The sequence below is a fragment of the Sorex araneus genome, chromosome X, assembly GCF_027595985.1.
Source record: "Sorex araneus isolate mSorAra2 chromosome X, mSorAra2.pri, whole genome shotgun sequence".
NCBI classification, from domain to species: domain Eukaryota; kingdom Metazoa; phylum Chordata; class Mammalia; order Eulipotyphla; family Soricidae; genus Sorex; species Sorex araneus.
The window spans coordinates 31393745-31416054 of record NC_073313.1 but is presented as its reverse complement, the minus strand read 5'-3'; the positions used below and the strand labels follow the sequence as shown (position 1 = coordinate 31416054).

The 22310-nt window shown below is 36.7% G+C and overlaps 1 protein-coding gene and 1 non-coding gene across 10 annotated transcripts in view; both read left to right on the top strand.

The window, feature by feature from the left end:
- The window catches only part of TAB3 (TGF-beta activated kinase 1 (MAP3K7) binding protein 3), a 67877-nt gene that overhangs the window by 39710 nt on the left and 5857 nt on the right, over positions 1-22310 (top strand). For 6 of the 9 annotated variants that reach the window (XM_055122369.1, XM_055122367.1, XM_055122368.1 and 3 more), the window contains 4 exons: positions 302-462; positions 6426-6519; positions 9688-9771; positions 20711-20812. In XM_055122369.1, coding sequence (XP_054978344.1) covers positions 302-462; positions 6426-6519; positions 9688-9771; positions 20711-20812 — 441 coding nt within the window. Of the gene's footprint in view, positions 1-301; positions 463-6425; positions 6520-9687; positions 9772-20710; positions 20813-22310 lie in introns of those variants that run through there. The other 3 variants (XR_008627365.1, XM_055122371.1, XR_008627364.1) reach the window with 3 other exon arrangements.
- Positions 18384-18490, top strand: LOC129400541 (U6 spliceosomal RNA). Its single transcript, XR_008627764.1, has one exon. It is a non-coding gene; the product is annotated as a U6 spliceosomal RNA (small nuclear RNA).

Sequence of the window (22310 nt, the reverse complement as noted above, 5' to 3'; positions counted from 1 at the left end):
AATTGATAGTAATTCAATATACCAAGTATTGAGCCTGTTTAAAGCACACAAAGTTGTGCTTTAAAAGAATCTCAGGAAAACTAAGAACTGTAGAATAAGAGCAACATATAGGTTATGTCATTTTGGTGGTTGTTGCAAGAGCTGAAGCAGTTATGGTAGTGTTGGAAAGACAAGAGTAAGGGCCACTTTAAGTTGGGTGGCTGGGGTCTTTATATGCTACTTAGTTGTCATGCATATAGAAAAATTTCCCATCACTTGTTCAATGCTATTCTCTGCAATGACTTTGTCTGTAATGCTATAGCCTTGCTGTTACATCAGCGAGCAAGGATGGAGAGGTTAGCAAAGCAGTTGAAACTTGAGAAAGAGGAGCTAGACCGGTTGAAGGCTGAAGTTAATGGTATGGAGCATGACCTGATGCAGAGACGGCTCAGGAGGGTCAGCTGCACCACTGCAATCCCAACGGTAAGTCATCTCTTGGACTGTGTGCATATGATCCTTGCTGGCCCAGCCATTTTATCCCTTTAGGTTCTGTTCCTGGCTGGGTTTTAATTTTGGTTTTTGAAAATGAACGAATTTCCTTCGGCCTTCAGCAGTTCTTGTCATAATGATGGGATGCGTTCCTGTTTTCACATGTAGGAATTCCATAGCCTCATCAGTATTCCCAAATAGTGACAATTATGATCAAGGTGTTGTATCTAACTACAATTGGCTTTCTGTCAAAATAAAAATGAAAAGTGCACCCTTAGTAAATATTTTAAAAGTTGTTACCACACGTTCATTTATATCTTCTAAGATATATGTATTTTTTTAAACATTTTAAAAATAGTTTTCTCACATTTGGGGAAAGTGTTGAATATAAACAATTTTGAAATTTTTGAAAGATGTCTCCTAAAATCTTGTGACATTCCTCTATCCAACCTATCATTCCACCTTTCAATGTTCATTCATTCAACAAGCATTGCAATCTGAATGTGGTATTTTTAGTGCGTGCCTACTAGTAGGAGAAGTAGATCCATCAACAGAGAACCATAATGCAGCATGTTAAGTGCTATATAGTCAAAGGTAATGAGAGAATTCCTGCATCAAGTGATTTCTCTAGATACTCAATGCATTTCTCTTCTTTCTCACATTATCCTTCTGCTGGAATGTCCTTCTGAAGCTCTGCATGTATAGATCCTCTCTGTTCTTCAAGGCTTACCTCAACCTCTCTTTCAACAGTGTTTCCTCATTTTTCTAACCTCCCTAATCTGAGAGCAATCTCTAAGTTTAGAGAAGAGAGAAGGTTCATGACTTCCAAGGATGTCTCTGAATCCCTAATAACAGTTTCAGATTGGAAGTAGGGTCATAGTTTTCATCCAATTCTCATCAGGTTAATAAAGTGAAAGGGTATGGAACTAAATATAACATTACTGTATGGAAAGAGAGAAGGGAGAAACATTTAAGAAGGGAAGAGAGCATGAGAGTAATCCAGGCAGATTGACTTCTAAGAGGTAACCCATAGAGTTCCCTCCTGTAAACTTAGATATCTGTTGTCTTAAAAGAGGATAATTTGAATAGATAGAGTGGAATGTAGCTTTGAATGCTATTTTGAAGTGTTTCAAATTTTTGTTTGCTGGTAATAAGTAGTGGAAATTTTTAGAAGACTATTGAAAGTGGGCATATTTAATAACTTAAATCTTCTCTAATAGTGACTGAATTCCTAAGTGTATTCAGTATTAGAAACGAGAAGGGAAGATTTTAATTAAACCACTTGGTTTCTTGAAACTGTAAAAAAAAGAGCATTTGCCTCGCATGTTTGATCCCCTGCACTGCAAACAGAAAAACACTTGGAAAACAGCAAAATTATCAACTGAAAGAAGATATTCATGTAAATCTAATTCCTGTTTCATATTTTTATTCACTGCAAGTTATGTGTTAATTGAATCCTCTGGTTGGGGAACTACTAAAGAAAGTACCTATAAGGCACGCACCCGTCCTGCTTCAGTACTTTGTAGTCCTTTAGGTACTTCTAGAGCATAAACAGGTTTTTTAATGTAAATTTCATTTTTTTTCTAACATAAGTATATACACTTTGTTTAGCTACATCTTGCCGTGTGACAGTCTTTGCTAAATAAAACCCTATTGGTTTGTTGTTGGAGAGCTGTCCCATGTAGAATAGGGTTATGCTTTTAAAACAAATTTACATGAGAGCTTTTGTTGATGAGACTAATTTAGAAAAAGAAGGATGCTGATGAAACTGCTGCCTTGAGCTATGATTTATTCTTAACTCATTATAGAAAAACTTTAAATGCATATGATAGATTAATATATAGATCCCCCATGTAGACACTACCCAGCTTCAGAAATCTTTAGCTCCTGTAGGTAATAATACCACAGAGATAAGAAATTCAAATATGATTCCCTTTGCTTAGAGTAAAATGGAGGATAACATGGAGGACTTTCAAGTTAGGTGTGAATTTGACTCCTATGTCTATTTATATATACTCATGCCCTGAGATAAGAAATCAAGCACAGAGAAAGTTACTTATCCATGATATGCATGAGTACCTATCTTACAGGATTTTTGTTTGAATTAAATAAAATAAGCAAATTATACAATGCCTACCCAAAATAGTGTTCTTAAAATATTTGTTGCAGAATAATGGGAAAGTGTGATTGAGATATATACACATGTACAAATCTGTAACCTCTTTTAAGACTTTTATCTATTTTGGGGGGTGGGGGGTGGTGTTCATAATCAAATCCAGTTCATATGTATGCAAAGTGTGTGCTTTATCACATCTCAGACTTTGTTTTACTTATAACTTTAGGAATATGAATAATTAAATGATAATATATTGTTAACTAATCAAATATTTAGTCAGTTTCTTTTTTTTGTTCATTTGGGCACCATGACACAGTGGAAAGCAATTTCAGATAGGATATGGAACTAGGCTAGCCTTGGCACTAAGTGCCTTTCTCTAACTTCTGTGCTTTGATTTTTTCCATCTATGAAAGGAAATTTTATAACAAATGCACCATAATATTATAATCAGTATAAGACTAAAGTGTGTAGAGAATTATGCAATAGGGCTTTGATTTTTTTTTTGCTCTTAAGCATATAATTTTACCTTCAAGTTTACATCAAGCAGTGTCTCAAAATACATATGCCTAATAGAACTGGAATGGATATTTGTGACCAGCTATGTGTAAGTTTCAAAGCTTAGGGAAAAGTGCAAGATGTATGACCACAATCATTTCTCTAAATCTACTTGCAAAAAATGCACTGTATTAAATGTGGAAGATATCATCTCACACAGATGTGTATGTGAAAGAAATATGTTGATCTATAAACCTGTATGAGTTTATATTGATATAGAAAAGATAATATAAGACAGTAAATCAGAAGTGCTGGTCAACTAAATGGTAATACTATCAATTAAGTACCTTTAGTGTTCCTAGGTAGAAATTAGCTTTTTGTTATTAGGGTTCAAAGATGTGACAGTTCCTTGGAAGAGAGGGAATTTAAATTATACTATTGTAGATTAATAGTTGAAGATGCAGAGAGCTGCCAATTACCCTTCCAAGGTATCCTCCCATTCACCTTGTTCTGACAAATTTGTCTTTTTTGGACTAACCCACAGTTTTGAGTACCAAATGCATTAATTAGGTCCAGGCCACCAGAGTATCAGAGGTCTTTGAAGTCAGTTAGTCACTGTAAAAGAGCGACTTAAAGTGCTGAGACAGTTGACGAAGACATTTCTGCCGTGGTTTAAAAATGTTTAGAATTTTTCACATTGAAATGTCAGAGATTCTAGTATTTTACAAACAACTGCTACACACAGCGATCTTGAAACCCCTCCACCATGAAAATACAGTGTGCTTTTTGACAAATGATGGTAACTTTCCAGAAACAGCTAAAAATACTATGGAAAAAGGACATAGGAATCTTACAGATAAACAGTTCAGTAAGTTTCAGTAGTTGTACTGTCTTCGGGAAGGAGCCATTTGAGAAGTTTGTTATAAGCAAATCTGAAGTAGTCTCTTCTTGACTATAATATGTATTATATTTCCATACTTTGTGACAGAGAGTTCATAACTATCTTGGCTGAAAAATTCATCCCTCCCCAATAAATATAGGCTCCTTCAGATACTTGACTTTTCCAGATAAAAGGATAGTTTTTTCACATATCCTTCAGAAGATTGCATCACTTTTTGAAAACTTAAACAAGCGTTTGCTCAGATATATTTTAAATTCTTACTTCTGCCAAGGGGTAAGCAGTTGATGCAGTATTATCACATGTTTGCCCATAAGAATCTGGAAGGAAAAGCAATCTTTAATATTTCTAAATGACTTTAGTCTTCCTCTAGTATTCAAAGGCAATGTTTCTCAACCTTTCTGATGGGGTCCCCTGTTTAGAAATACCATTCTAAGGGATTGTAAGCTCACAGTACACTCTGTTAGAGCATATATCTTAAACTTGGACTAATTGAATGGACATTCCCAGTTATTCTGATAATGCCTCACAGCTGCATAAGATCTTGCATTATGGTGTACCAAAATAACCTTTTGCTCATTTTGATTCATTAACATACTTAGGAAAATACATGCTTTTTTAATAGGATTTTATCCTATCTCATCTTTTAAAATCACCATAGTAACATGTTCATACTTGAGCTATGCTGAAAGTTTTAGTAGTCAGGTCTCTGGAGTCTAAATCCTGATATAAACATATACATATTAGAGAAATTCAGAATATCCTGTGGAGGCTTTGAAAAAGCTTTTTATCATTGAAGAATAAGGCTCTCTCCACATGTTATATGCCTCTCAAAGGCTTAATGAGTAATCTGGGCTGGAAAGTTTGAGGGCAGAAGAAAGAAAAACTGAGAAAAGAATCTACTCCATTTGTTCTTGAAATTGTCTTTTTTTTTGGTTTTTGAGCCAACCCAGTGATTATTAGGGGAAAATACGGGGTGCCAGGGATTGAACCTGGTTGTCCATGTGCAAGGCAGGCACCTTACCCACTGTATTATCTCTCCGGCCCCTGTTCCTGTAATTTTCATGTACTCACTGCATCATTCAGTCTAGGAAAAAAGATCTCAATATAAGCCTATATAGAAAACATTTATTTAAATCCTTCTCCCATCAAGTTCTTGTTTTTAACAGAAAATTATGAAACCTAAATCTATGCCTCAAATTGAAGATTGTATTAGTACTTAATTTGAAAGATACTGCAGGAAAGAATTCTGGGAACATAGCACTGTAGCACTGTCATCCCATTGCTCATTGATTTGCTCGAGCAGGCACCAGTAACGTCTCCATTGTGAGACTTATCGTTACTGTTTTTGGCATATCCAATACGTCACGGGTAGCTTGCAGGCTCTGCCTTGCAGGCGGGATACTCTCAGTAGCTTGCCGGGCTCTCCGAGAGGGGCGGAGGAATCGAACCTGCTCGGCCACATGCAAGGCAAACGCCCTACCCAATGTGCTATCACTCCGTCAGATTATTCAGATTTTTCTCCTAAAGTTTTTCTTACTTCTCTTTACTCCTAGTAAATTATATGCTTACAGGACTTATTTACTTTATGTAAATTTTAAAATGCATTAACGGCGAATTATTCATATTATTGTTCAATTTATTTCACAAACAGCAAAAAAATAAAGATATACATTCAAAGATTTATAATTTTCTGGAATTTCAGGGGCTTAGCTCTATTCATCTAAGTGTGTCACCACTTCCATATTTTTTTTAAAGGATCTATCTCATTAAGTAGGCTTATGAAAAAAAGAACATGGTAAGGGAATAACAAATGGTCATCAGAGGAACTAGATTTTATTCATAGAACTGAGCTTGCATGGGAGTTGGGAGGGAGGGATACCGGTGGAGGGAAATGGCTCTGCTGATGAGTGTGTTATTGGGAGGATGGATGGGGAGCATAGTGACTAACAACTTAGCAAGCACTAATTACAATTTGTGCTAATAGTTTTTTTTATCAGCCTGGATAAAACACAAATATCATGTATGTTGCTTATATATAGTTTTCATTATGAAAACAAAATATCAGTGCTTCATAATAGGGTAGCATATCGTATTATAGAATGTAGTATAGTATAATAGCTCATCACATTATATGCGGATTTTTTTATGTGGCCTTCTTGCTTTCCACATTTTACTTATTCCTTTAAGACCATACTATACACTTAGAAATGTAGGTCAAAGGGCTAGGCACATGCAGATCTGGTTTTGATTCCCCACTCACCACCAGATGTCAGTGACCCCCCAATATATGTATACATATAAGACTTCTTAAATATGCCCTCTTAGGATTATGGCCATATATTTTGGTAATGACCAATCAGAATAGTTAACATAAAATGAAGTTCTTAAATGTTGGGCTTGATAATGACTTTCCCACAATTGCTATTTTGGGTCCTTTCTTACTAGCCTGAGGAAATGACAAGATTGAGAAGCATGAACAGACAACTCCAGATAAATGTTGACTGTACACTGAAAGAAGTTGACCTCCTTCAATCTAGAGGTATAGACTTGATTATTTGGTAAACCATAAATAATAGTGTGGTGTTTTAAGATGCTTAAACAGCAGTCACTTTGGTTTTAAAGATCTGAGAGTCCCCCATGCCATGGTCAGAGATCAGATTTGGGGGTATCAACATTTTTTCCTTAGCAATTTTATCATTAAGTTCCTATGTTGTTACTTTGCATTATTCCGTTATGAATTTTATAAATTAATGAGCTTTCATTCTAAAACTTAGTGTATTTCTATGTGATAGTCTTTGAAATGTCTGTAAATATAACGATCCCAAGTTTGAATATGAGATTTCTCAGTTTTAAAAATAAACTCCATATTCTAATTTTTGTTGTTTTAAGAAATATTTTAGAATTTTAATTTTTTAGAAAAAAAATTTCTCATAGTAGTGTATTACAGTAGAAGCTCTCTTAACTGACTTCATTTATCCAGCTCACCAGGTTAGAGGTGTTCTTCATTTGTAAGCTGACTGATATGCACAGTCACTGCATACTCCTGAAAGGCTTGCATTCTAGCATGGCCATGAACTATAGCTTACATTAGTTTGCTTATCAAGAGTCAGTTGTGCCTTTTTCCAAAACCCCTTGATGGCCGTTACTATTCGTCTGTAATTAAATGTTTCTCAAGCTGACATATGTGAAAATGAAGCTTCTCTTTCTATGAAAATCAAAGGCAAAAATGGAGAGAGGGGACAGGAGTTAAGGCGTTTGCTTTTGCTTTGCACTCAGCTGACCTTGTAAGGGCGTACAGTCCCCTGAGCATTGCAGGGAATGGTCACCTCTCCCCAAAAGACTTAAAAGCTACTGCTAAAGATTCAAAGGCAGGTCACTGGAAAAATGGGACTGCAAATTAAATATAGATAAAAGCAACTGCAAAGATTTAAAAGGGGGAGATCAGAAAAATCTAAGATTCTGTCCTTGCTGTTTTACAAGTTTGTTTTGATTACTGTAGAATGAACCCCAAAGAGATAATTATGGATCAAGTTTCATTAAAATAGCTTGCTACCTATTCTTTGTAAATAAAGTCTTAGTGGAAAATAGCTGTATACATTTGTTTCTGTACTGTCTAGAACTGCTTGTGTGCTTCAGGGTTGTTGGGGGTTTGTAATAGTTTTACATAGCCTGAAATGTTTATTACTTGGATCTTAAGGGAAGAGTTTACATAGCTATAGTTTATATAGGAAAGATTATGCAGAACATTGATCAACAGCCATTTTAAGATCTTGGTCCAACATTAAAATATCACGACGTTTGTCTTGTTACGTTGAAGTTGACTTGTCATTTTTCTCAACAGTTCTGTGTTTTGGGGGCTGAGCACATACTTCGCATACAAGTGGCCCAGGTTTGATCCCTGGCACACAAGGTCTCCCGAGCACTGTTGGGTGTGGCCCAAAATAACAAAACATTTCTGTGTTTAATCAGTTTCTTTACCCTCCACTTTTTTTTGTCAGTGCCAAGGATTGAACCCAGGACTTCACACATTCAAGGCAAGCACTTTACCACATTCCCAGCCCCCTTACCTGTTCTTAGTTATGGTAGCTAAGAGAGCTTCTACCGTATTTTAAGAGTATATAATAAGTATCCCATTGCCATTTTTAGCAGCTAAATATTAGCAACAGGAGAACTGAAAGATAAGTATCTGAACAATGGAAGCAAATTTTAATATGAAAGTTGAGCAATCTAGCCAGGTACCCTTAAAGTTATTTTCAGAAACCTAAATCGCTCTACAGCCTACTAGCTTTAGACAGTGGAAGAAATACTGTGCATAATGTGGAAGGTTAGACAAACTATTGGTACTATATTATAAGATTATAGCAATTTTTTGCTTGTTTCTTCTGTGAAACAAAACATTCACTCAAGCATTTGGTTAGGATATTTATAGTAAGCTGTATGGGATCTAGAAATTAGAGCATCAGCTGTTAACTTTAGTAACTGAAGAAGTATATATACAGCATCTTAAAGCATAAAAAGATCCAATTAATTTCTCAAATAGCATTGTGGCATTAATGTGCCATCATATGACTTATTTTCAGAAAATTATCTTAAAAATAGCATATTCAAATAGAAAAAAGCATTTGTAATAAGACCTGCAAGGCACGTCATTAAGGTTTTTATAAGCAGTATACTATGTTTTGGTCTCCCCTGGGCACCAATGAACACTTGGATACTTACGCATTTATAAATCTCCTTTCAAAGGAATTCATGTATGTCCATTTTATAGTAACTTCTATTTTTCCACGCTATGGACAAATGTTTATAGGGAGTTTTCAATCTGTGTATTTTGGGGGACAGACTATGCAAATTAGTGCATATTTTGTTGAGGATAGCTTTTATTTAGAAAACAATTCAGTTGGAAATCAAGATACTCAATATATTTGAACTGTCGGTACTGTATAATATCGGAAGCTTTAAGGCTTTTAATTGGAATTTTGCAGAACAAGCAACTTGCAGTGATGAGCTCAGTCAAAAAAAGTGAAAGTTGAACACAAAATTGATCATGGGAGAGCTTGGCCTAAAATACAGACAGTAGCTCAGGAAAAGAATATTTGTGGCAGGACAGAAGTTCTTGATTGTTCTATTTTGTAATTGGCACCACAACTTTTTCTCATTGATAAATCTGTAGGCAATATGTAAGATTCTCCTTGTTTTGAAAACAGCAATCCATGAGCTACCGATGCTATTTCACATATGTGCAGGGTTCTTAGCTATGTCAAAATATAATGAATTAGCCTTTGTAAACTATTTTCATAGCTGAATTTGTAATGAATAAATTTTAAGGAGTATTGAGGGATGTGAAAATATGCTTTTACTATTTAATCTTCTATCTCATGGTTTGTTCATTAAAATCAAAACAGACAGCTCAGCCATCCTTTCATTTCTCTTCATTTACCTCCGTGAAAATACCACATGCTTAATCCTGCTAAGGAGACAAGCTTTACAGTAAAGAAAGTATTCTTTTGGATGATAAGATTGTAGACACATTCTTGGGGGGTTGTTTACTTAGGTCTTTTCTCACATTGATAAAATTTCCTTGGGGGAAGGGTAATAAGTTTTGTGACCCTGAAAAATTTTCCCTTCTTACGTATCTTATATTTTCCTTTTAAAAATTATGTAGCAGGAGGAAGAGCTTAAATGTCTATTGATTGTATTTTCTTTATAGGAAACTTTGACCCAAAAGCCATGAATAATTTTTATGACAACATAGAACCTGGCCCAGTTGTGCCACCCAAGCCATCTAAAAAAGGTAAGAAAATGTCATAAACATAAAAACATCAGCATTCCTTGAGAGTTTACATACATGGTTGTAGAAATTTCTATTCATTTAACATAAAAGTACTTTGTTAGTGATGAGAATGAAATGTTCCAAAACTGTAATATTGTGGGGCCATACCTGGCAGTGTTCAATGGATAACGTGGGGCCAGGGATTGAACCCAGACCTCCAGCATGTGCTAAGCCCATTGAATTAGCCCTCCAAACTTGAATTTTTAAAGAGCACTGAAATGAGTTTCTCCTGAAATTGTCAGGGGTAGTTAGGTGAAAATACTCTTGAAGTAACATTGCATTATAACATGTTTTAAGTATGCATTATTATAAGTCACATGTGTATACTATGTTTTTACTCAAAGTTCATTTTTTCATATAATTAACACCTTTAAACTGCGTCCTTTATATACTGAGTAAAATCATATGTTTGTCTTTATCTGACTTATTTTATTTAGCATAATACCCTTTAGGTCCGTCCATCTTAAAATAGCTCAAGTTGTGTTACATTATGTACATCACATCTTTATACAGTCACTGGGTACTCCAGTTGTTTCCAGCTATTGTACATGAAACTGCAATAAATCTGGGGGTATATCTTCAAATAAGTGTTTTCACATTTCTTTTTCAGGCAGAGAGCCAAAAGTGGGATAACTGGATTGTATATAATTTTAAACTTTTTAGGAATCTCCATATTACTTTCCATAATGACAGCAGTTTATTATATTCGCATCAGCATTTGTACAAGAAGCTAGAAGCTTCTCTCCAATGCCTTTGTCCTTTGGCTAATGGCCAGTCTCACAGGAGTGAAGTACTGCCTTGATGTCCTGATATACATTTTCCTGATACTGAGACATCAAACTTTTTTGTTTAGGGCTATACCTGGTGGTGGTGGGATTGAACCAGAGTCTGCAGTATGCATTCAAGTGCCTTGGCCTCTGTACTAATTCTTAAACCCTGAATATACTTTCATCTGTTGGTCATCAGTCTTTGGAAAAGAGACTCTTCAGATTCCCTGACCATTTAAAAAAATTTTGTGGAGCTTTTTGAGTTCTTAATTTTTTATGATGTGTAAATAACTTCTCCCACATGTAGAATATATTTTTGAGACAAGATTCTTTAATTGTGCAAAAGCTTGTGTGATATTACTTTTTATCCGCGTTTCATTTGGAGTTGAGTCCCCAAAACATGTCTAAGATCAATATTAAGAAGTACATTGCGGGGCTGGAGCAATAGCACAGCAGGTAGGGTTTTTGCTTTGCACTCTGTCAACCTGGGTTTGATTGCCACCATCCCACATAGTCCCTGAGCACCGCCAGGAGTAATTCCTGAGTGCAGAGCCAAGAGTATCCCCTGTGCAATGCCGGGTGTGACCCAAAAAGAAAAAGAAATACCAAGAAGTATGTTGCCTGTGTTTTCTTAGTATTTTGTCGTTTCAGATGTTACATTCAAGTTCATAATTTGTTTTGTGTAAGAAAGTAGTTATAGTTTCAATCTTTGGTGTTGAAGAGACATTTCTGGGCACTCTCTTCTGTTCCACTGACCTCTATTTCTGTTTTTATTCCTATACCATGTAGTTTTATTTGGTATACTTTATATTACAGTTTTAAGTCAAGGAAATATGATATCTTTATTTGCCCCCACTTAAGGTTACTTTTCCTATTTATAGTTTAGTTTAAAATAAATTTCATTATTTTTTTGCTCTATATTTATGTGAAGAATGATACTGATAGGGATCGTAGTGAATCTTCATATTGCTTGATTTACATATACTATTTACCAGTATATAACATTATGAAAATGGTAATTATTCCATTTCTTTCGACAGTGTCTTACAGTTTCCTACATACAGGTCTTTGACTTGATTATTCCAAGGTATTTGTTTCAGCTAGTTCACAATTTATGAATAGAAACAATTATATATATGTACATATATATGTTTATATATGTACATATATATAAGTATTGTAGCCTGCCACCATACTAATTTAAAGACCAGGAAAATTATGTATATTTTATCTGCAAAAAGTGGTGATTTTTCATATTTTAAATTCACATGCCTTTTCCTTTTCTATGACTTCTAAAACTATATTGAACAGTGGTGGTAAGGATAGATATGTTTGTCCTGATGGTAGAAGGAAAATTTGCCATTTTTCCACTCTTAAATATGGTGTAACTCTGTCACTTAAGGTCTATTTTATTGAGCATTTTATCAGTAATGCTCTTTTTATATCTGTTGAAATACAGGTTTTTTGCATTCTTTTTTTTTTTTTTTGCTTTTTGGGTCACACCCGGCGATGCACAGGGGTTACTCCTGGCTCTGCACTCAGGAATCACCCCTGGTGGTGCTCAGGGGACCATATGGGATGCTGGGAATCGAACCCGGGTTGGCTGCGTGCAAGGCAAACGCCCTACCCGCTGTGCTATTGCTCCAGCCCCAAATTTTTGCATTCTTGATTAAATTATTACCCTTATTCAGTTATTACCGGTTTTGGTCTTTGTGATATCCTTTTCTGGTTTTATATGCTGGATAACTGAGCTTCATAGAATGTCTTTGGAAGTTTTTCCTTCTTTTCAGTTATTTGGAAGAGTTTTCAAAGGATAGATATTTATTCTTAGATAGTTGGTAAATTTCATTACTGAAGCCAACTTATCCAACTTCCTGATTCCGTCTTGAAAAGTTAGATGATGCTCAGAATTTATCACAATAGTATTACAGCAGTACATTGTTTTGTGGGTGGGAGGGTTCACAAGGCCCCTCCTATTACCTACATGCACTTTATCCACAATATTGTAACAATATTGTAACTTGTTTATTAGTATGATTATTTCGATCAGTTTTCATTCATTCTATTCATTCTACTATAATTGTTTTCGTCTGACTTTTGGTATTTTTCCTTTAGATACGTATTTTTGTTTGCTGAGGTATGCTGTGTTCATATAAACTTCCCTCTTAGTTTCACTTTTTGATAGATTTTGACAAATCAGGTCTTCATTTGATTTTTCATTGACCAATAGTTATTCAGTGCCATGTGTATTTTGTTGGTACTAGGGATCTAACACAGGGCCTCATCCATGCATTCTATCTCTGAGCTACGGTATCCCCAACAACATTAGTCTCCACTAATGTGTGGTCATCTTTTGGCTAATTTCTACTTTCATTATCTGAAAAAATGCTTTCTCTGATTTCAGTCTTCATTAATTTGCGAGACTTGTTCACTGTCCCAAGATAAAGTCTTTTCTTAGGACCAATATTATTAAAATCACTATCCTATCTAAGCTTTTGTGCAGACTCAATGCAATCCACATCCAAATTCAGATGGCTTTCTTCCAGGATCTAGAAAAATCAGTAATAAAGTTTGTATGGAATTGGAACGACTGTGATAGAACCATACTGAAAAATAAGAAATTGGGAGATATTTCATTATCCAATTTGGGACTGCATTACAAAGTTGTAGTGGTCAAAACTGCATAGTATTGGAATAAAGGTAGATCCTCTGATCAATGGGTCAGAATCGAATACTCTATGATAGAACAGATATGTATGAGTGCTTAATTTTTGATAAAGAAGCTGAGAACATGAAATGGCATAAAAATAGCCTCTTCGACAAATGGTGCTAGAAAAATTGGATAACCGTAAGAGACTAAAGTTGGATCCATATCTTACACCTCACACAAATGTCAATTCGGAGTGGATCAAAGACCTTGAAATCCGACTAGAAACTATATAAAGTACATTGAGGAATATATAGGCAGAACACTTCAAAATTTGGATATCAAAGGTTCTTCCTTCAGTGATCTGATACCACTGGTAAAGGCAACAAAATCAAAAATAAACAAATGTGACTACATCAAGAGCTTCTGCATCTCACTCACACACACACCCACTCCCCTGCCCCCCGACATGGGCCAAAACTATAAGACAGCTAACTGAATGGGGGAAAATATTTATTTGCATTCAACACATCAGATAAAGGTTTAATGTCCAGGATAGATAAAATACAAAGATCAACAAAAAGAAATTCAAAAACCCTTTCAACAGGGGCCGGAGCGATAGCACAGCGGGTAGGGCGTTTGCCTTGCATGCGGCTGACCTGGGTTCGATCCCCGGCATCCCATATGGTCCCCCAAGCACTGCCAGGAGTAATTCCTGAGTGCAAAGCCAGGAGTAACCCCCTGAGCACCGCTGGGTGTGACCCAAAAAGCAAAAAACAAAAACAAACAAACAAAAAAACCTTTCAACAAATGGGGAGAGGAAATGAATGGATCCATCTCAGGAAGTCAGGCAGATGGCCAGTAGGCATGTGAAAATATGCTCAGCATCACTTATCATCATAGAAATCTAATTCAAGACAACAATGAGATACTATCTCACACCAGTGAGGATGCCACATATCAAAAATAGTAAGGAACAATCTATTGGAAGAGATGTGGTGAAAAGGAACTTTCATCCACTGCTGGTGGGATTGTTGTTTGGTATAATCCTTGTGGATAACAGTATGGCGATATCTCAGTAAACTTAGAATTGAACTGCCGCATAACCCAGCAATTCCACTTTGGGCCAATTATCCCCAGGACATAAAAACAATCTCAAAAGGACATGTGTACACCATTATTCAGTGCTCACTCAGCACAATTGCTCAGAGATGGGATCAACCTAGGTGTCCAACGACAGACATAATAGATTATGAAGACGTGATATATATACATATATATGTATATATATACACATATACACACGCGTACACACAGTCAGTGGAATACTATACAGCTGCACAGAATGCTGAAATCATGCAATTTGCTGCAACATGGTTGGAACTAGAAGCTATTACGTTGAGTGAAGAAAGCCAGAAGAAAGACAAACACAGAGTGATCTCACTTATCTGTGGAATATAGAATACTGGATGAGGAAATATATTGCATTAAAAGGAGGATGCTCATGTCATCCTTGACCCCTGTGTTTAGAAAGGAGATAGAGAAGGAAATAACAGGGTAGAAGAGAATGAGAAGTAGTGGGTGAACAGGTATCAGGGGCTTCAGTTATACCAGTGATGAGTGATGGGTATAGCCATATATCCAAAACAAGATTCAATAGAACTGAAAACATGAAAGCTAAACTACAACCACTGAAGCTTTGTAATGTGCCTGTAAAGTTGTCAGGTGTGGATGGATTGGGGATTGGAATGGGGAGGGAGCCGGAGGAGGGATTGATAAATTATTTTATGCCTAAAATGCAACTGTCAGCAACTTTGTAAATCATGGCTCTTTAATAGAAATGTTTTAAAGATAAGATCTTCCATTGAGAATGTTCCATAAACACTTTAAAAAACATTCATATGATTTTGGGATATATATGTGTGTATATATATATATATTATATAATGGACAGGAAGGATAGCACAGTGTGTAGGGCGTTTGCCTTGCATGCGGCTGACCCGGGTTTGATTCCTCCGCTCCTCTTGGAGAGCTTGGCAGCTTGGCAAGCTACCAAGTTTATCCCACCCACACAGCAGAGCCTGGCAAGCTACCCGTGGCATATTTGATATGCCAAAAACAGTAACAAGTCTCATAATGGAGACGTTACTGGTGACTGCTCTAGCAAATGGATGAACAATAGGATGACAGTGCTACATTGCTATATATATAATATCCATGTTTATAACCATTTTTTACTATAGATCTTAAAATAAGTATGGCAGTTCCTACCTTTCATTTTTTTTTTCTTTTTGGGTCACATCCGGGGATGCACAGGGGTTACTCCTGGTGGTGCTCGGGGGACCATATGGGATGCTGGGAATGGAACCCGGGTCGGCTGCGTGCAAGGCAAAAGACCTACTCGCTGCACTATCACCCCAGCCCTTTTCATTCATTTTTGTAGTACCATTTTCCATCCCTTCATTTTTACTACTTCTCTTTACAACTGACATCTCTTGTCAGAGATGCCTAGTATTGGCAAGTATTTTGAATGTACAGTTCAATCTGAGAAGTCTGATCATAGGTCAATCATATTACCTGCTTCCCCCAACCCTTAGTAATTTCATTATTTTAGACTCTTCATAGTTTCATCAGTAGATGAGTTGTATATTAAGAACCATGTATTCTGTTAAGTTCATGGACTTGCGTATTCAGTTCCTTCCCCAGGTTTGTGGAGCTTTGATTTCTCTGGAATAGCCGTATGATCTCTCTTTAGTTATGGGATGGTTTGTGTTAATAGAACCACTGTCATCCCACCTCTCTGTGGTCCTTTATCTGAACCTCAGCAGTCTGTATGCTTTTGGCACACTCTTGTTCACGACACCAGTACGGGTCCTCAGGGAGAGCTCTGAGATTATAGCCTAGACTAGCAGTTTCACACTTGTGGGCCAGCAACTGCAAACTGCTGTACTAGGACCCTCTTTCGCTGTTCTCCTTGCTGAGTTCCTGGCCTGTGTAGAATACTTGTTTCCTTTGGGTGTGTTATATATACTACCTATTACTTCCAGTTTGTTTTATGGGCCATCTCCCTTCTCATGCAGGGAGTACTTCAGCCTCAACACCTTGTTGGGAACTACAACTGACATCATAGTTTTACTCAACTCTGTAAAGACTGTAATACTAAAAGATAAAGCCTTAAATTATTTTAAATCTGTATTATTCTAGCACGGAAAGTTTGATTTGCAGTGGAGCACAGGTTTTTTATAAGCAACAGAAGAATCTTTGTATGTGTGTTAGGTATTTTTCATCAAGAGGACAAAAAATCATTCTTATATAATGATTGGATGAATCATTTTTGGATAATTACATTGAATAATTTTAAACATTGAGTCATTGTATTTAGATTAACTTTCTTCTCTCTTCTTACTAATGGCTTATGTTTTATAATTCAAGATTTGAGCTAAGGTATGTATTTTATATTTTTGCTTTAAGCAACTCAAATTATGAATATAGGGCAAGGTGTCCCGCATGGCAGAGCCTGGCAAGCTACCTGTGGCATATTGGATATGCCAAAAAGAGTAACAATAAGTCTCTCAATGAGAGACGTTACTGGTGCCTGCTCGAGCAAATCGATGAGCAACGGGATGTCAGGGCAAGGGGTTCTCCATTACTCTTAAGTGTGATGTTTAAGAGTTTTATCAGGGAGAGAGCTTGAGTGAATGAGCATTTCCAACTGTGGCCCCTCTATTTTTATTTATTTTTTAATTTTTAAATGAATCACTGTGAGTTACAGTTACAGACTTACAAACTTTCATGCTTACGTTTCAGTCATACAATGATCAAGTACCCATCCCTCCACCAGTGCCCATTCTCCACCACCAATGATTCCAGTATCCCTTCTACCACCCTGTGGCCCCTCTACTAAAAATACAAGTTATTTTTAAATTATGAGTATCAGACAAATTACATGAAAGCTGTTGAACTAAAATTCAATCTCTGTACCCAGTGTTTTAAGTATTTCATTTATGGGTTGCAACACATTATCTGTTCTTTTTATTGTTTAGCACTACCACGCACGGTCTGATCTGTATTTAAAATAGCCTACTGGTTTCTAAAAATGGGACAAAGAAGAATCTTTGTAGATGACTGCTAAATACCAGATTTGACACAGTGGCAATTTTAAGCTGAAACTACTGGGATGCATATCACTTTAACCATTTGTATGTAATAAATAAGTCTTGAGTTTCTGTTAAGGAATTATCTACTAAATGACTTAAGAGGGGTGCATTGAAAAAAATTTCACCTTGAAGTAGATGATGAAATTGACAAGAAGTGGTGACATATATTACACACACACATTTCACTGTTCACTGTCATCCCGTTGCTTATCGATTTGTTCGAGTGGGCACCAGTAACGTCTCTCATTGAGAGACTTATTGTTAACTGTTTTGGCATATCCAATACGCACAGGTAGCTTGCCAGGCTCTGCCTCGCGGGCTCTATACTCTCGGTAGCTTGCCGGGCTCTCTGAGAGGGGCGAGGACTCGAACTCGGGTCGGCCGTGTGAAAGGCGAAAGCCCAAACCGCTGTGCTATATATTACATAATTTATTTTCCCCCATATGGATGGTCCCAGCACTGGTTGCTGGAGAGTTTCCTCCCATAGTGGCTACATTGGTGTTTTTGTGAAAGATCAGTTGGCTCTCTGGGTGTGTGTGCAATATAAAATACATTCTTTGAGAAAGGATGGATATTTTACACTCAGTAATTAAAACCGTGCTTAGAATTAAGACTTTAAGTGCTCATGTAATATAGGTTTCGAATTCTCCCTTAAGCTAGAAAAGAACAAGTAGGGGGTGGAGAGAGAATACATTGGGTGGGGCACTTGCTGTGCACACAGCAGACCCTGGTTTGATCCCTGGCATCCTATGTGGTCCCTTGAGCATGTGCGGGGTGAACAAAAAAACCAAAAAATTAAAGTCAAAGAAAAGACATACACAACACCAATAAACTCCACACTTGAGATGCCAGGGTGAGTATTCAAAACATTGACTGAAGAAATTAACGAACACCTAAATAGTTACATACCAGGTACCAGGTTCACAACTAAGCCAGTATTGCTAAAGATACAATACCAGTAACAACTGTATAGTCTTTTCTTTGGTAGAAATGCAGATGATTGTGCTCAATTCAGCAGCATGTATACTAAAATGGCATCCGTACAAAGAAGACTAGCGTGGCCCCTGCACTAGAAGGACACGCAAATTCGTGAAGAAAAAGAAAAAGAAAAAAAAAATTCAGATGATTTAGGCTATCCAAAGCTGGAAATCTAAGACTGAGTTCAGGACTTAGTTCATGACCTGAGGCACAGAGCTGACTCCAGTCCCAGCACCGTCACTGTGGCCAAATTGACACCCCAGCCCCATAGAGGAATAGATCTTTGCGAATGAATCCACACAGCGACACCCAGAGAGCCAGTTCATCTTTCACAAAAACACCAATGTAGTCGGTATGGGAGGAAAGTCTTCAGCAACCAGTGCTGGAACCATCCATATGGGGGAAAAGAAATTATTTAATATGTACTAAGGATAGTTTTATTTTTGTCAGGTCATGTACCAGTGTGTTTCTTTTATCTTGGCAGTTTAATAGTGTAGCTCTGTCTTTGCAACTTAGGTATAAAGTGTTTTAAACAAGACACAAGAAATCAATGAAAAGAAAAATGGTACCATTCATTAAAATGCATCATTTGTGCTGATCCAGAGATATTGAGAAAACAAATACATACATATCTGGTACATGACTAGTATCTAAATAATACAAAAACATGACAAGAAAGAAAACATTTGGGCACACACTTAACACACACACATATAGCCAGCAAGCATGTGCTTACTAATGGTATTTTACTAATGGTATAAATTTACAAATGGTATAAATTTCTAGGATGTAAAAGAATCAGAATTCTTTTTTGAGGGGTAGCGCATGTGTAGGAGATCCAACTAGAGTCAGCTACATGCTTCGCCCCCTCTGCTGTCGCTCCAACCTGATCTGGAGAGAATCTTAAGCTCTAGTTTTTCTACCCTGTAACACCTGGGGTTGACAGCATGTGTGCCTGCCCCATTTAACACTTTTTTAAAACATAACACAACCCCTTCTAGGATCACTAGCCACAGTCTTAAGCTAGGATCTAAAGCACACCTACAGAATAACCAGAAACTGGAAATAGGTCAAGCATTAACAGGTGAATGGTTAAACTCTGATACATTCATGTCATGCAACACAAAGCAGTAAGACTGATTCATGGAACAAACTAATAGTTTCCAAGAGCAGAATAGTAGTGTCTGGGAGGCAGGGAGAGTAACTTGGAAAGCATATGGAAGGATTTTTCTGGGCTAAGTCTGATCAGACTTGGGTTAGCCAGGTGTATATGCATTTGTCAAACTTAATCTTAAGCATGCCATTTGATATGTCTTTGTATAAACCTTACCGTGATCATTCCAAGGAAATTTCTTGGGGTAATGTCATAGGCCTGGATACTCACTTTCATATGGCAGTGGTGATGTCATTGTTGTAGATAATATTCTGCCTTTGGTCCCTGGCACCACAAAAACAAAACCAGCCTTTCATAATATGGTTCATTCTAACAAAATTGGTTAAAACTATACTGCAAGACCCCTTAGAATCCATTGAAGTGAACTTCAGTTTGTTAATATGTAATTAGATCCTTGATGCTACCGGGGTGGGGATTTCTACATCAGGCAGTTTGTTCTCTCTCTCCCTCCTTCCCCCTCCCCCATTCACCTCCCTCCTTCTTTCTCTTCTCCCTCTTTCTCATCCTCTCTCTCACATACATAATTTTTAAAAAGTAGACTAGAAAGGTGTCTAAAATACTATAATTTCTAATTTAGAAACCTAGCTTTTTATGTACTAGTTGATAGGAATATATATAGTTTTAAGCCTCTTTTCCCTTTTTTTAATTAAAAAAAGCCTGTTCCAAACATAGGCTATCTTAGGGGATGTCTGACGGACTAAGAACTAATTAGGAAAGTGAAATAATGTGTATGAAGTCTGCCCTTCTTGTTGTTACTTACTATAATGGACTAGTTACTAATAAAAAATTAGTAGAAACTACTTTCGCAGGAAAAAATTATTAGAAACTATACTAGCAAGAAGTGGGAGATGTCTGCTGGGCTTATGCACATGGGAAGTTATGAAGTGATCGGGGACTGGGTGTTATTGTTGTTACATTTTGGTTGGCTTGGATTTCTCAAAGTACTCCTTGCTCTTTATTTCAGCATCTGTTTTAGCTTTCTTCTAGTTCTTAGATTAGCCTTGTGCGGGTAGTACATACGCTCCTCAGTTTTACTTTCAGATAAACAGTTATTGTTACTGAGTTTGCAACTCTTAACTCACAGGCAAATGGGAAACGCTGTGCCCTGTGCTTACAGTGAAATCCATGAGCCCATCCAGTCTTGCTAATGAATGGTCGATGGCTTCTTCTCATGCAGACTCGTCAGACCCCTGCACAGTTGAGAGGAAAGCCCGAAGAATTAGTGTGACCTCCAAAGTACAGGCAGATGTCCATGACACCCAGGCAACTGCTGCAGATGGTTTGTACAATGTCCACAGACAAGTGTTATCCTCATGTAGAGTTGCCAGACTTTTTCCTTAAAACAAATTTCTTTCTCTACTGAGATTTTAAAGCTGCACTGTCCAATGCAACGCAAGTTACTACATAAGTATAATTTTTCTTGTGGCCACATAAAAAGTCTTATTAGCATTTCCGTATGAAGCCAGTATAATAACATTTCCATTCAAAGCAGCCACCATATTGGATAGATCAGCTCTATTAGTATCTTAGGGGGAAAGGCCAAATAATTTCAAAATGATTTGCAAGCCGGATTGTTATATTTTATATTTTTTAATGCTACTTGAACTTTGGGGTTTGGGATTGAATTTTCTGCAAGTATTCCATAGATGTTTATCCACTTAATGAATAAATTTAGCGTGAAACATAGTACTTCATGGGTCAAACAAAGCCAGTTTTTACCATAGTAGTTAATAACTGCTTTTTTATTAATCTTAGGGCTTGGGGAAATGTAGAAATTTTAGCAATATCCTTGAGCAGTTTGTTATCTGTAATCTAATAAATGGTGATTAAAGAATAAAGTTGATTTGAGACATTTATGAGGATGTTCATTTTTATAGAAAAGTAGTCTATTAAAATATTCCATCAAAAAGCAAAAGACCTGCTGGGGATGTGGCTCTGGGTTTAATCCCTGACACCAAAAAAATTAATATACATATAAATCAAATTTGTACAGGCATCTAAAATATCTTGATTTTTCAATGCCTCTATTTAAATAGTACTTTCCCTATGATTAAACAGTAAATATATTTTTAAATGATGTATGCCAGGGTGATTTATTATTCCAAATTATATTGTTATGGTACTAAATGGTAGCAGAACATTGCCCCTCCAAAAATTCCTCTTTGGCACGAGGATCATTTGCAGCTGATTTTGTAACACTGCAGACTGGTGAAGCTCCAGAAAGTGAGTCAAAGGTACCTCACATGTACAGGTAACTGAATCACAGAAGATTCTTGTTGATGGAAATGGCTCCCACTTGAATTTGCATGCTACACAGCTTTTGTTCAACGTGATTTTCTTGTAGCCTCCCAGCAACTTGCCTTTCTCTGTAGCTGTAATTAAGGTGAAGACTGGGGCCATTTCGGGAAGTTTTATTTCTTTTTCCTGGGTGTTTGTTCTCCCATGTGTACAAAAGTAGAAACTTGATAAATTGTCTTTTATTACTGGGAGTAGAGGTCTCAACCAAGAACTCTATTCTGAGTATAGATGGAAAAACAGTGAAGAGACTGAGTTTAGGAGTAAGAAAAAAATTTCATCAAACTTGTGCATTGCCACAATCTAAGACTTCCTTTTTTCAATTAGCATAGAAAGACAGGCTGTAATAACCTCAGGGTTTAATATCTTCAGGTTTCTCTCGGAAAAATATGAAGTGAGGGTAAGCTTGCCTTGCCTTAGCACTGCTGGGTGTGGCCCAAAATCTAATATATACCACACAACCACAATGAAATAATTACCAG